General features: G+C 42.3%; 1 protein-coding gene across 4 annotated transcripts; it reads right to left on the bottom strand.

The window, feature by feature from the left end:
* Window positions 1-1,687: 1,687 nt before the first annotated feature.
* Window positions 1,688-15,618, bottom strand: ca7 (carbonic anhydrase VII). Of its 4 annotated transcripts, XM_027007396.3 has the most exons (7): window positions 15,408-15,618; window positions 14,386-14,583; window positions 12,529-12,647; window positions 12,312-12,407; window positions 11,965-12,027; window positions 11,642-11,797; window positions 1,689-10,012 (listed from the first exon to the last, which is right to left on the bottom strand). In XM_027007396.3, exons 1-7 carry the CDS (start codon window positions 15,442-15,444, stop codon window positions 9,890-9,892), a joined length of 792 nt encoding a protein of 263 aa, XP_026863197.1. In that variant the 5' UTR covers window positions 15,445-15,618; the 3' UTR covers window positions 1,689-9,889. The 4 variants fall into 4 exon arrangements, with proteins under 4 accessions (XP_081562539.1, XP_081562538.1, XP_081562540.1 ...); XM_081706413.1 differs by lacking the exon at window positions 15,408-15,618 and having other exon boundaries at window positions 1,688-10,012; window positions 12,529-12,824; window positions 13,562-14,528; XM_081706412.1 differs by lacking the exon at window positions 15,408-15,618 and having other exon boundaries at window positions 1,688-10,012; window positions 12,529-12,824; window positions 12,961-14,528.
* Window positions 15,619-16,294: the final 676 nt, after the last annotated feature.

The following is a 16,294-nucleotide window of genomic DNA, read 5'->3' on the forward strand; positions in this document are numbered from 1 at the left end:
TGAACCTCCCCTGCGGAGCCAGGTCCATTATCAACCTTCCCCACCCCTCAGAAGAGACTGTCATCTGGCACGGCTGTCCACACCCGCATGCCGCCTTGACCTGCTATCTCTCTCTCTCTCTCCCTCCCACCTTCCCTTTGTCTAGCAGAGCCTGGGTGAAGCTCTCTCCACTGTCACCCGCCTGGCCACCCACCCTGGTGCCCACCGTCTGAGTGCTCATTCTGGGTAAGGAGAGCTGCAGTGGATCACCAGCTCACAGGCAGCCACAGAGCAAGTGGGAACCATTCCAGTAGTGTATGGGACAAATGCAATATTTGTGATATTTTGTATGTGGGACATATGGGACAAATGCAATATTTATGATATTTTGTATATCAGTTGTATTGATTCATTTTTTACTCCATTGTAGGTGTGGGGGGAGGGGCGTGCCGTCTCAATGATTCAGATTGTAGTAATGTGGAGGAGGTTCCCAGAGGCCTTTTTTGAACCTCTGTTATAATCATTGTGAAGCCTTTTAGCAATCACTGCTTCTTTTAAAAGCTGCCAACGTTTGTGCAGAACGTTTGTGCCAACGTTTGTGCAGAGTTTGTGCTTGGGGTTCCCTACTGAGGGAACTCAAATACATAGAACCAGTGATATCAGAACTAGAAGAAGCATTTGAACTCAGAGCCCTCCAGCATTCTGTTCAATGTCCAACCAAACATTCTGTCCAACATTCTTGATCTGGGATTTCAACCAAGAACCCTCCTCTTGTGCAGCCCTCACTAGCTGTACCACTGTCACGCAACACTTTCATAAAGCCTGACAGAAAGTGACCTTGTACCTTCTATACACCTGATGTTTGCTGAACCAAAAATGTGTGTGCATCATTTGTTCTGCAGATTTCACATGCTTTGATTGCAGGCCTTGAACCGTTTGCCCACATGCTCGTGTCTTCCCTTCGGTTCACCTCTGACCCCCTTCTCTCTGATGGGCAAGTGAGTGGAAGAATGTGTGTCTAATATAGAGTATCACTCTACCACCCACAGAGGGGACTATCAGTGGGTTTAATCTGCCTGCGCACTTCCAGGAAGGCCACCCCCCTCTAGTGTGGCTGCATTAGTTTGGCCAGTTGGCCAGCTGTGCTGCTGCACCGTCCCATGGGCGAACGCTTTGTGCCCTCTGCCCCTGGCCTGATGCCAGGCCTCCTTATGGTGGCTTTACAAGCACAGCAGTGGGACAGCAAGCACAGTACATGCAGAGTACATTCCCATATATCTGCGCTCACTTTGTAGGGCAGGTAGTGCAAGGTGCTAGCGTCCCCAAGGTCGTGGGTTTGTGTATCAGGGAACACGCTCTCCTACTGATATATATGGTCTGGAAAAAGCATATGCAAATAAAACCTTTTATGGATTAGGCCAGTTTCCTCCAATCCAGGCATCAGGGGTGATCAAAACACATTTTTACTCCGTCCTTTCTCCCTACTGTAGCATGTCTTTGGTGTAGATTACTGGGTTTTGCTTCATTAGGAATTGGGATAGAGCCAAGTGGATGAGAATGGAAACACTGGAACAGTTTTGTTGTCAGATTCCCTGTATATTATTTTACAAAGACAAAGGTAATGCAATACAAATGAAATTATTTTATTAATGGAAATTAATATGAGAGCTAAACATAAAAGCAGTGGCTGTGTCACCACTGGTTACGCAAAGTCCATCACTCTTTTGATACTAAGTCTAAGTTCTCATGACAAACATAGCTAGTGTCACCTAATCAAGATTTAAGGCAAGTGCACTTAGTCCTGCCCCAATCCCTCTGCTAATCTGCGGCCCGGGTCTTCCGTCTGTGAGATTATTTTAGCGCTATCAGATATTCCATGAGGACAGGTCCACCTGGCCAGGCCTCTGGGACAGGTGTCGCTGCATTTCACCGCTTCACTTCTGCGAAGCCTACCACAGACTTAGGGCTCTTCACTCAACACTGGAGGGGACAGTATGGCCCCTGGCCAAAAATGCTCATCACACGCACCGCTCTTGTTTTCGCCGTGTTCTAGGTTGGCAGATATAGCCCCATCACATCAGTCAGGCTGCCAAATAAGCCGGCTATCCTATCGAGCCTGTTCCCTGGAAACTTGGAGAGGGATTATGAGTGAGGCAGACAGCGATTGACGGTCCTCTTGGGCAGCTCTAGGTTGGCTTTTGTTTCTAGTGAATCCCCCCTGCCGCACGCACGCACACACACACCCACAGACACACACACACCATTTGAATAGACCAATTACCAGTAGACCATTACCAATAACAGGTCTGCTCAGAATTGGGTTGGGTCTTATAAAGAAATTTCTGTCCCTACTTCATGGTACTTCAAATATTCATTCAGATTGTTCTAGAACTGGATAAATTAAAAAAAACTTTATCTTGGCATGTTTTTCAAGTAGTGAGAAGATTTCATTCACATGTATAATTTAGTAAATATGTTTTTCTTGAAGTATTGCTCATTAACAGGAGCTTCCACTCTGTATCATGTGTGGTTTTAGAATGTTCAAAACAAATTGGGCAGTATATTTCATTTTGAAAGAAAAACACTTTCTAATATTAAACTCCTACCTTGTTGGGTGATGGCTACCGGCAATGGAATTGATGGCATTTATTTAAAAACACTGATTATACCTTTAAGTCCACCTTCTAAATGAAATAAAAAGATAATTACTGCAATTAATGCAATTTAATAGGTATTTTGAAAATAAACAATAAATGGATGGAAAGAATTCAGGGTCCCACCCCTTTTTGCATCATTTGGTGAATAACAGTGCTGGTCGTGTTTTTAGCATTAGACAAAAACAGTCAGGCTTTTCTCCCAGTATAGTGCTGTCAGGGCAGAACACAGGACACGGGGCAGACACAAAGCACTGCAGGACACGGGCAGACACAGTACACTACAGTACATGGGACAGCCAGAGAGCACTGCAGGACACAATGCACTGCAGGACATGGGGCAGCCACAGAGCACTGCAGGACATGTGATCAGCTGAATAGTGACTGGAAAGCATGTGAGTGCTGCTGTCAACAGCGCGACATAAATAAAGCTAAAGATAGTGTCACACCACCGACTCTGCGGCCCAATAACTCTTTTTATAGGGCCACTTCAGTTTATAAAGGGCATTGAAGGGCTATTTTTGGACCGGGCTGGTCTTCTGATGGAAACTTCTGACGGGTGCATGACTGACCCTTCTGGCCTTTGCAGGGTGGGGGGTTTCGGGAGATAGTGGGAAGAAGCAGTGTGAGGGGCACACATGACAAGGGCAGTGATCCAGCAGGCAATACTACCAAATATGCACCCCACCTCACCCGCCACAACCCCCCGGTGGCATTCCTGGAAGACTTTGCAGTATTTTATTCAGGCCCGCCAAAGAATTTGCTCAATGTGTAGAACGCATCCGGATCCATACGAGGTTAGAAGTCATGTGTAGGATTAAACTGAGTGTAACAGACTGTTATGCAGCTTGGCTTCGGCACATGACTTATGCGGTGAGACACTGCTGATTGAGTTCTGTTCTCAGGGTCAGAGGTTAAAGCCATGGCATGTTTAAGAGGCCTACTTTGTTTTGTGACAGTCAGCAGAAGAGTGGTGCTGAGCCAAGCTGTGACTGAAAGTCAACATTTTCCTGCACTTTTAATTAGAGAGTGACCAAAACAACCCCCAGAATGCATTTGTGGAGAATGATGCTACTTTCAGGGCAGGGTGAATCCTATGAAGGGCATTGCATAGAGTCCTGTGTCACTGCCTGGTCCATAAATCCATTTAAGGAATAATAAGGAATGATGGGTCAATAGTGAATCAGATTTACCAAGTAAATATATCAAGCTCAAGTCTGATCATAATTATATATGACCTAAAGCCCTTCCCTCACCACTTTTTAATATCCTAGTGAGGTTGAATGGGGAAAGACCCAGACCAGATCATATCCCATAAAATGAATTATTTGGCATGGGAATCTCTTAGGGTTTGTAATACCCATGGTGGTGGAGATTTGTGCATGGCCCACCTCAGTAGCTGCCCTTACTGTCATAATGTGTCATCCGCTATATTTTGTATCATTGCCGTAAATACCATTAATCAAATTGCACCATAACAAATCAGTGGCCATGAGCACAGGGTGACTGTGCCAAGAGCTCTCAGCTATCGCTCCTTTGGCTATGGCTGCCCATTCCCACTATGTGACCTCAACTGCCAGGATCTCCTGGCTGGTGTCAGTGTGTGAGACTTAAATAGGGTGGTCTTTCCAGCAGAAGCAGGTGGTGGGGGTTTCTGCACCACTCTGAGCAGCATTAGCAACGTGCCCCGCTGTGTTTCTAGGGGTGTTTGGCTGTGCGCCCCCATCAGGGCAGAGGAACAGAGGCACAGCTGGTCCAGGACCAAAACCAGCTGCTCTAAATGACCTTTTCCCAGACTGGTTAATCACGCATTTTGTGTCAGAGGCGGTACAGCCTTTCACAACCCAGTGTGGAGTTGGAGGAATGACAGAGAGGTGCCAGGCATTGGGCGTCTGATACAGTGCAGCTACTTTAATTATGTTTCCCACAGGCTTTCTTGGGTTGTACCTGTTCAGATAGGGTAGCGTACCCCTCTTAAGGTCAAGGTTGAACTTCTGACAGATCTGTTCAGTTGCTCAGGCAGCCTGCATCCCCCTTGAACGTTACATTCGGACAACTCATACAGTTGTGACACTCCCAAACACTCTACACAACAATTAAAAGCAGAGGCATGCAATGAATGGTGGATTTCAGAAAGAAGGCGTAAGATATTTTGGGACTATGATGTTTTATTTGATGGGTGACAGTGACAACTCGCGCGTTCATGGCGTGAGAGAACGAAAGATAGGAGGTGGTAGTCAGCAGCCTGTTTGTTTGTAACCATAGCAACATGAGCTTCTGCCAATGATGAAGCAGAGACTGTATGTGTGTGTTTATGTGTGTGTGTGTGTCTGTCTGTGTTTGACCTGGCCTTTATTGCCTGCCCCCTACAGTCATAAAAATGTACAAGAAGGAATAATGCAGTGTTTATAAAATTAATAGAGCACTTAATAAGACAAGTGGTCTCTCCAGCTAGCAAGTATTCTGTGTGTTCTTAGGGGCAACGGGAACGACCACATCATGACGCTCTGGGTTATTGTGTTCAACTATTATGAAAAACCTCTAAAGAAAACACTTCATCTTACCTGGAAAAAATGTAAACTGGAACAAGGCAAAAATAATAGGCATTGCTATTAAGGCTTGGTACCATTCCAAGTGTAATAAGTATTGTAGTTTTCATGTTGAAAATGAATAGTTTTTTTCTGATTGTGATGAGAAAAGAATATTTATACCCATAAGAAATGTTGATGTATGATGTGTTCTGTATAACATTGACTACAACTCTGGACACAGTACTGTGAACACTAAAACTAAAACATGCTATTTAAAATGGAAATAGGAAAATGGTATATAATTAAAAATGCATTAAAAAAAAAAAAAAAAAAAAAAAACAATCCTGGCCTTTCAGACTATGACCCAAACCTTAACCAGTAACTTATGAAAGGTAAAGGGGCAACTTTTGACTCGGTATGACACAGCAGCACACAGAAGTTGATTACATTTTGTCATGTGTCATTTACTCAAGGGGACCCGAAAGCGAAGCAGGCATCCTCTGGAGTGTCTGGAGTCAGTCAATTCCCCCAAGGCACCATCGAAACCCGAGCGAAACGTCAGTGGATGTAACCGATAACCCCCACGTGCCAAAAATATCACGTCAGCTTAAACGCAGTTTACATTACGCGCCGCATCGACCGTGCCCGTGCACTTTTGTGCTTGCTCAGGTACCCTCAGCCTTCACGGAGCGCCTCGGCTGCTATTCTAGGAGATCTATTTCTGCAGACATGCTAAATATACGCCATCTGCGGAGTCTCGTTCATTATTAATGAAGGAGCAAACAGACAATATCTGTGAATCAGAGCGCTCGGATGACAAAGGAGAGACAGCTGAAACACGGATATGGCTCCCCTTGAGACCCTGAAGAGTGTGAGCGCATCACTTCTGAGGGAAAATCAAATTCTTTTACGTCATAAGTGTGACCTTGGAACAGAAGAATGGACCCATCAAACATCAGATCTCAGTCTGAACACTCCGCCCAGAGTGGGCCTATTTGATGCGTGCAAAGGCCTCTGTGATTGTTGTGGTGAAGATAAAAACCATTAGCATAACATCTAATACTGTAACAAAGCGAACAAAAGTATGTTACATAGGCTATGTGCCATACTGTATTGTTGCCCAAATTGTTTGTTTATTACAATTAAACATTCGTCCCTTTTCATTTCGGTTTGCACTGCTTTCAAACGTTTTGTTTTATTTCATTTTTATCCCCTGTTTTTGTGAAGAACCAGTGTTATCTTTTGAAGATGGTTGTTGCCCACTTTTCAGTTAGTAAAAGAAAAGCGATATACTACGGCGTATACTGCCATCTTGTGGACATTTCTAAAACTAAATGACAAGGAAGAGATCAACTTTTGAGTCGGTGCAACAGCAACATCAGTCACACATTAACTCACAGTTGATTACATTTTGTCACGTGTAATTTACTCAAAATTAAATGCAACGTTTCAGTTAGAACAACTTCTTTTTGCACGTGATTTTTGCATGTATTACTTTTATTATTTTTCTGTACATGCATTTTTCATATCCAAAATTTTCAAATTAAAACCAATTTAAAAAAAAAATCAATCTATAGAATTGCAAATGATTGTATTCAATACTGTGATTAATTAATATTCATTTACTAAACAAAGTAAGTTCTTTTAAATGAATTAAATGATCTTTCACTTTATGGTTCCAGGAGCCAAAAAAAGGTCAATTAAGAAATGGCCTGGATAAATGTTTACACCAATCAGCAGCATTAGACAGAGAGTTCTTATGTAAGTGGCAGGACTGTCTGCTTGGCCTAGTGCACCCAGTGAACCCATTAACCCTTCGCTCCCAGTGAAATGAGCCCTAACCAGATTATTGTTGTGGAACAAATCTCTACCTGAGAATGTTCCATTCACAGCATAACTGCACTTTAAGCCCATAGCAGCCACCTCCACTCTGTTCAAGTAGGGAGATATGAGTCACTGTTTGACAAGGTTAAATATTCATTGGCCCCATTTCCATTATAGCATGGTGAAGCCAGAATCCCCATCAGGGCTAAACCAGTCTCACAAACTCTTGCAGAAATGAAAGCTGAAAAAGACCATTACAAGATTGGTATATCTATTCTTAGAAACTTGATGGATACAGAACCCGCAAAGAGAAGCAAGTTTCTCAGAGCTGGCCAAGCAACATTAGCATACAAATGATTTATTATTCTAATGCAGAAACATTATTGTCTCCTGTTTTACTCAAGCATTAAATGAAGAGGTTGAGACAGATTCCTGCAGTTTTCAAGTTCAAATAGTACATCTATCTGCAGACTTTTAATGTACAATTAGTAACCACTAATTAGTAACATACTCTAAAGAAGTAGACAAAGGATATGGTACGCACACATACACACACACACACACGTTTGGGCACCCTGTTGGTCAGTACCTAGGACCACCCACAGAAACCAATTTTCTGACCTCTAGTGAGCAACAGAAAGTGACGTATTCTTTAGTTTTAAAGATTTAATGAACTGTTTAGTTGTAATGATGCCTAATCTTTGCGTAAAAGATTTACCACGAAATGTATTCAAACCATTAGACACACAGACTACAGTTTCTACAATTTCTACAGACTAGTTTCTGACTACAGGACTGAATTCATTTTGATATTTCTGGAAGGTGAACCACCAGTAATATTAACGTGTAAAAACTGACATATAAAAACACTGGAAGCAATGCGTGTGTGTCTGGTACACTCACATGAGAGCAACTGTCACTACTGTGCCTGTATCATCAGTGTGTATGTTTAGAATGGTCTTATCCAAAGATCTGGTCAACACCATCCCTGTGGTCAGAAACTGGCCAATGATGAACAGGACAGAGAGTGGTTGATGAGCACGGTTAAGAGAGGCTACATTCTCTATCTGTTCTCCTATAAAATGTACCTGAGAGAGAAAAAAATATCTGATAAGTGGCAAGTAAGTGTAAATGTGAAAACATTTCTAATAAAGTGGGTAGTCAATGTATTTGTATATAAAATACATGTACAACAATGAACAAACCGATCATTGCTGAGAAAAGTTATGAAATTATCCACATCCACATCAAAGATGCTATGATCATGCAGAGATAAAACTCCCAGAGACATCATAGCAATCATACAGTGAGGTAGTGACTTGAACTCTTTCTCTTAAATGAAACGATGCCCAAAGTGATCCTAGCTGAAGCTTCAGATACCCATCTTAGATGACCACAATGTCAACGAACCTGTAGCTAACCTTGACTAGCAGATACTGCACGCTGCTGATAACACCAAGGTCATGGATTTGAGTCTGAGGGAGCTCATGTATTGTCATAGTGAAACATATGTAAGCTGCTCTGGACAAAATGGTCTGCCATGTGAGCTATTTGTAAACAAGTGATCCCCACCATGAAAACCTCTCCTATGCAAATGACACAATAAAAAAAAAATCAAATATATGAAAAATTATACCAGCCCAATTAAAAAAGAAATTGTGAATTTATTTCATTAACTTCTAAAGATTTATCACAGATCAATATCCTTAGAGCTTCTACTTAAAAAACAACAATAAATAGATAATTGTATGCATAGATATTTCAAATTGTTTTTTTCTTATCCTTCATAGAGTTAAAACATATTTTGACTAAGCTGCAAATCCAATTTGTCATTAAATGGACCTTTTTTTCCAGTCAGGTGCATTTGATAAAGTTCTTTCAATCATTATGACATTCTTAAACACATACGATTAATGGCAGAGATGCTTTACAAGATCAATACACAGGAATCTACCTAAAGAGAACTATGAAATCCGTGCTCAAAACTTCACCAGTCTAGCCTATAGCTCAAAATAAAGGCTGACACCAATTCAATTAACTCATATACATGGTGGGATTCCAGTGCGTCCCATGCAAGCTTGTAGATTTACAACCGGTGCCCCATGAATTAGCTGGTCTATATTTAAAAGAGTCATATGGCTAAGGGACAGTTTGAATAACACCAGGCTTGCTCAAAGCAAAGCTGAATAGATGGCCTTGTGTGGGTGGGCCATAAAATTTAGTTTTTTTCTAAGCATAATGTAAGGCCTGGATCCAAGCCCATATCACTAGGTTCAGCCTGTTGCCACAGTTCTTGAAAGCAAGTTAGCAGCTGAATAATTCTGCCCCTACTGTCAGGTTGGAGTACAGCAAAGCTTCTGGATGCCACGCAGCTGAGGGCTCCCTCCAGAAAAGCCAGATCAAGATGGATTAGAGGTAATCTGTACGCCAAATCAGTCTCACAGTGAATGTGCACACGGCTTTGGGGTCATTACCCAACGCCCTTCAGCTGCAGATTCAGAGCAGGTTGATCATAGAGACATTAGTCATCCAAACAAAAACACACCACAAACATCGTGGCTCCTACCTTTGCATGAGTCATCTACATTTAACGGAACACGCACCCAAAACAGGGCAGGTGAGAAGAGAGGTAGCAACAGAATGCCTTTTGTACCAGCAGACCAAATCTGAACCTGAAAACTTAGAGATTTCTCAGTAGTAACCAGCTGTAACAAGACTTATAAGATGGCTTCACAGTGCTTATAGGAGCTCAGGTGGTCCTTATGCGTGTGTCTTACAGTAGCCTCAGTTCAGTTAGAACAAACCATTTTGAAACGATGAAACTCCCAACCACTAAAAGCTGATTCTAGAAAGTTGTCAGAGAATGGAGCTGCGTCAGCACAGGCAACGGTGGGGGAGGGGCTACTTAAAGGAAGCTCGGACGGTCCTGCCCTTCAGTGGCTGTGGAGGGCGGAAGTTGTTCTCCATTCGTGTCCGCTGTTCTTCCTCCTCACTGTTGAAAAGCAATGTCCTGAACTTCCCCATCTGTGGTCAGGGTGGAAGTCAAAGCCAGATAAAAGGGGAGAGAGAGAGAAAGAGAGCGCGTGTGTCAGAACAACAAGGAGCCAGTTTCAATTCACCAATGCTAAAGTCTCCCCTTTCCTGACACATGAAAACTTCATTACAATGTGTAAACTACTGAAAAGTGCCTTGCTTCTGTTTTGTCTGAAGTAACTTTGCAGATTTTGAGTTCTTTTTTGGCCAGTAGGAAAGCCAAAGCCATCTTGTCCCTCAGTGTTTGCCCGTAGAAAGCGAGGTGAAGAGCGTTTGGCTTCTACTACCTCCTTATGCAGCACAGGACTTTCACTCGGTGCTGGGCTTGTACAAAGCTTCTCACAAGTATGACAGCAAAGCTAATGCTCACCAGTCATGTTAATCTGCACAGGATCAAAGACACAGATAGCAGTCTGGACACACAGGGCCCATGGAGCAGAGCTCACAGTACAGCTACTCACACTCACTCATTTTTGTGGATTTTCAGAACATGGGACTTATACATATGACATATACACGTGTATTATCCAGATATTACTACCCAAATGCTAGATTTTTTAAAATGTCTAATCGTAATGTTAAACATGAGTAAATAAAATAAAGGTCTGCTCTTTTAGTTTTCGAAAAAAGAAGACAGGACATATTTGTCCTGAAAATTCACATATACAAAAAAACACACAGTCTCACTTTCAGGAAGGTTTCTACTCAGTTGTAATTGATCAACTTTGGTAATAAATAAATAAGTACATCAGATAGCAGATACCCATACACCCACCCATACACCCACCCACCTTTCCACCCAAGCCCCCCCCCCCCCCCCCACACACACACACCAAAAGCAAAAAACATGTACACGATCATAGTGACATAGGAGTGGCCTTGGGGAGCAGTCTATAATTCACTCACAATGAAGTTAAATATTTGCAGATTAGAAAAAAAAGGAACTACTGACCCACACATGGGCTTATCACATAATAAAGGGTAAGCCTAACATGAGTCTCTACTAAGAAAGGAGAGAAAACTGTAGCATTTTATTAGACATTCACTCCATGCAAACCATCAGACTGGAAAACGTCACACTCAAAACTGCAAAAATAAATGGAGCAGACTCAGTGGTGTAGATTACACATAGTCACAGATGTTATCATGTCAGACACACCCCCACACATACACACACTACTTTCCTACACTTGCATCTCTCTCCCTCCTTACTGACTTCATATTGTATACTCAGCCAAAGAATGGAACATTACAAGATAAAGGAGAATGACCTTTAACCTAAACATATTGTATGTCAGAGTGAACGTGAAAAACAATAATGTCATGCGGCCTTTTGCTGGTGTTCAACCTCAATACACATGGTGACTAAAGACATGACAAATCAGGGACAAAGCATCTATACACTAGGGAGAGGATGTAACTGGCAGTAATGGAACTACTTACCCCACTTACACTGCAACAATCGAGACTAATTGAGCTAGCCAATCGCCAGTCACTTCCATAGATTAACCTGGGCAGAGAACCCAGCCACTTTTAGCCCATCTATTTTTGTGGCCAAGTGTGAAGGTATGAACACTCAGACGTGAATACACGACAGGCATGTCCTAGCAGAAAGCCCACCTGCTTCTCCGAGACACAGATAGGTTCAGTCAGAACAATCCAGGTCACACTTTCATAGAGCGGAGGAGTCGTCAACGAGCCAGGGTAGGTCCAGTACTTCAGACTAGATGGCAGGAGGCAATTTGGGTTGAAGTCCCGGAAATCAGTGACCGTTCCCTTCAAAGCGATGATGCAGAAATGTCAACAATGCTTGATTGTATGTAGTTAGGCTAATAAAGACACTGCTCTTCAAATACACAGCGTGGCATGCAGATCATCTTGTTTTGGATTATGCATCCTCAGTTCATTTTCACACATAAAAAATAAAACAAACAAAAGCATACCTTGAATTTAACCATGTATAAAGAATCTGTTATCTTATTCAGACCACCACGTTCATCTCCTATCTGTAAAGAAGCACAGTATGACACCTGATTCACTTCAATGAATTATTGGTGGTCTTTGAAAAAGTTAATCTGCTTAAAAATCTAACTATCCCATAAGGCACATGTGGTTTGCTGATTTAGTTATTCAGTTACTTTTGGAGGGAACTGTACAGTCATTTAGAGCCACAGAGATGTTCACATGAATGTCAACATGCAACAAATCAAATCTAATCTGTATCTACGGTATTATGTTACTCAAACATTGTTACGGCCATGGCTGAGGTGAAGGGAAGCGAGTGACTAACCTCCAGAAAAACACCAAGCACAGCCAGGCCGTCCGGAGCCACTGCAGCCTCTGCAAATGAACTATATTTGGCAGCGTTCCAATGAACTAGATGTAGCTGGAAGAAGACGGTTCACAGCAGTGGGTTATAAAAGAAATCCAGACAGAAACAGGCATAGACAATGAGACGGAGAGAGGTTTCCCTGAGCCCGTTTTTAATCCTGTCTCTGAGCTCTTACCTCAGACGTGTACGTCTTCCCAGCGACGGTGTGCTCAGAGCCATGGCAACCCTTTCCACCCCAGTGGAAGTGGAACTGTTTGAGGCGGTATGCGTTCTCCAGGGGCCCCCCCTGGATCACTGTCAGAAGAGAAGAGCAGCGATCACATTCACAGCGGCTCAGGTTGTTAAGCCCAGCATGTGCTATCCACACCCTGTGTGCATCCTGCCACGTCTGAAATGGCAAGCTCCTGGAGCAACTGAATCTCCTCATCACCCATCTTGAAGACACCGACACCTGTAAAGGTTAACACACTTCTACAAGTACAAAGAAACAGACTGTTATGTGTCTGTTTTGGAGTGTCTAACTCCATAGTCCTAATATGTATTTTTTTTGTTTGTTTGTTTGTTTTGTCATTTCTCCATGTAGTAAGTTGAACGTCTCTACACGTACAGTATGACTGAAGTAGTAGTTTTGCACGTGGACGGCAGTGTGCAGAAATTGGTCATTCCAGTCAGTGGCATCCAGGCCAAATAAGTCACAGAGTAATAAATTATGCCCAAGACCTCTGGAACCAAAGACAGGTTATCCCGCCATCCTCTTTCCATTCTCCCTCTCCCCTCACAACACTGGTAATGGGAGCATGTGAATGCATGTCTGCATGGTGTTTCTTTATTCTCATATTTTACCTTGGCAGAATTGTAGCTCTGACACATGCAAAAAACTAACTATGAATGCAATAATTACAACAGACAGCTATCATTAGACAGTGTGGGAAGTGAAACTGTATGGCATAAGCCACAACCAAGAAACACTGGTGTTTCATAAACATGGTGTTTCTCAGCTCAGTGTTTTTGCTCTTACACAGATCTTAGCATGCCTATACCAGGCCCGTAGGAACACTCAGTACTTAGTGCACAGCTGGGTTAGACCCACAAAATGGATCATGCAATGAATCCCCAGAACAGGGTTGAAAAACACTGCAATAAACAGAGGTTTTACTGTAAATATGTATGTTTACTTTCAAAACACAGCACCAAAGAGTTCTACCTACTTGATTAGTTAATTAGATCAAGCAGGTGGCATTTGAAGCCAGACAGCTGATGACAGCAGACAGTCCTTAATGAGAATGAGAATGTTCTGAACAGTGGTGTCAGGGTCGGCGTGCTCGTAGTCTTCCAGCTGCAGAGCACGATTCCTGCACTTCACTACTGTTGCTGATACATGCTAAAGGAGTCTAATTGCATGCCATCAAGACATTACAACAACCGGAGACAATGTTTAAATAAGGACGTTCATACAAATAACTTCAAAATAATCTAAACGATAAGAGTACAGTGCATGAGAAAATGATTATACACCCTAATACATTTCAGTGATGGCACTAAAAAAAGGTTATACGATGAATTTGGCTTTAAGGCTTTAGAGATGAGATCTCTAAAACTATGGATTTTTATTTGCCTATAGTAAAAGCAAATATAAATAAATAAACAAATAAATATTCCTTCTCGCTTTTGCTTCTAGGTAAAGCAGCTTTTGGCAAGTCCACGGGCTCACTGTAAAGGAATACTCCCTTCTTAGTAATGTATTCCAATACATGAAGTGAACACCAGTAGTCATTCACATTTAACCAGTAGGTTCTGGTTGTCTACCTGGTCATTTCATGTGAGACAGTGTTTGCACTTGGACACTGTGGCGAGACAGGAGACCTCCTCTGCTATTAGAACCCATCGTGCCTTAACTGAGGGCTAAACATGTATGTGCTCGAGTATGTGTATGTCAGAGCAGTGGGAGTCCTGTGACCTCCATTCAGCCTTTGATTGAGCACGATACGATTTTACAAACAAAACACACATTGCCCCATTTTCTGACACCAACCTGACCTATCATCCACATCATCAAACTCCACCACCACAGAGTGGCCATTGTTGGATATGTTGGTGGAGGTGCAGTTGTCATAGTGGAGTGAGATGGGTGGGAGGCCATGGTCATAAACCGCTTCTTCAGGAGCAATGTTAATGGGGGACTGGCGAGCCCCTTCGGCGATGGGATAATCTTTGTACCAAGATGATGGACCTGGAAGCACAGCAACATGAGGCATATCAGCTATTGTAGTGGCTGTACTGAATATAAGAAAAGGTGTTTGGGCATCAATCTACTAATTAAGGTTTTTAAGCATTTTAATCACTTTATCCCCTAGTTTTGCCTCCGCATTAACAATCTTTTAATGCAAGTGGTGTGTAATTCCAGTCCTGGAGGCCCAGAGTCCTGCATATTCTAGTGATTTGCCTGCTCACACACAACTCATGAGGTAAATACCAGGTTTAGTAAGTGTATTATAACAACAAAATCACCCATCACCCAGTATTGGAGATGGGCACCCATGTTTTCTTGTTTTCCCCAGTTACCCACTACACCTGTCTCTGTCCAACAGTTATTTCACTATCTCTTCATAAGTAAGTTAAAACAAGGATTATGCAGCACTGTCAGTGTAGCTTCAGTGTAACTGGAAACAATGATCTAGACTGCCAGCGTGCTGCTAGAACACTGCCCTGCACCGCACTAACGTTCGTCGTTTCCTTTTTAATCCCATCTTCGCACAAACGTTTGCTAAATAAAGCCACTTGTCTAAATCTTGCATTAACCTAACAGCCATTTTCATTAAGAAGTAACCGTATATCGTCACCGCACTAGACACTGGGTTTAACAACAGGGTTACTCAAGTAAACTACTGCTTACGCTTACCTAAACACAGCACGCAACACTGTACATAAACACTTAAATAAAAAGTAAACACTTGGACGATCACGGGAGCCCATAGAAGCGGTTAAACCAATCTATGCAGGCTTCGAGACTGCGCCCAACAGTTAACAAAGTCAGATAAACTTCAGGCTGCTTACCGTCCTCCTCCCCGTAACCCCATTGATTTCCAGTCATTACGAGGCTCGCTTGGGCGATGATAAAGTGCTGGGGGGAAGTACAGTAAAGGCACGTGTCACTTGTTTTGACTACGACCTTGAGGATGGACAGATCGGACAGTCCAAACTGGTTTGCTATGCTCAAATGACCGGAGAATGACAGGTGAAGGAATGTATGAAGATGGAAGTGTGAGGTTATCCCTTTTTGCCACACCTTCCCTAAAGCCGACTGAGTGAGAATAGGTTGACTGTCATCCGTAATTGAGGGCGTGTTTGTATACGAAACAACTTATTGGTTTATTTTACGATGAGGGCGTGTTCATGGGTTACTAGTGTTTCCATTGTAGTCTTAAATTGTATTTTAAGTCCACATTGATTTTATATAAATGTGTATATTTGCATTGTATAAAGTTGAGCTATGCCATCAATATTTGAAAAAAACTATTAGTGTATTACGCTCTATTTGAAACAAAATTATGTCTAATATGTGTTGCTCTTTCCTACTGAAATTGCTGCTATTGCTAAGGTAGGCTAATACAAGGGTTTAATTTCTCAGAGTGTAAATCATACTACAGTGTTTGATACAGTTAACACAGTACCATTTTTTTCAAATCCTGACATTCACTTCCCCAAGGTGACAGTAAATCATGTCACTAATTTATTGTTACTTCGACATGTCAGAAAAGGGGCTTTTCAATTTATTGTTTTCATCTAGAAAGCAAAAATTCAGATTACAGGTATACACTTTGTATACACAAGTAAACTTACACTCACATGCTGTCTCTCTTGAGACAGGTGCTCGTTCTTTCACAACCAAGAAACAGAAAAAAAACACCTTTGTCACAATGTCACTGATACTCCCATCTGAG

The sequence above is a fragment of the Electrophorus electricus genome, chromosome 23, assembly GCF_041902795.1.
Source record: "Electrophorus electricus isolate QZ-2024a chromosome 23, ASM4190279v1, whole genome shotgun sequence".
In the NCBI taxonomy this organism is placed as follows: Eukaryota; Metazoa; Chordata; class Actinopteri; order Gymnotiformes; family Gymnotidae; genus Electrophorus; species Electrophorus electricus.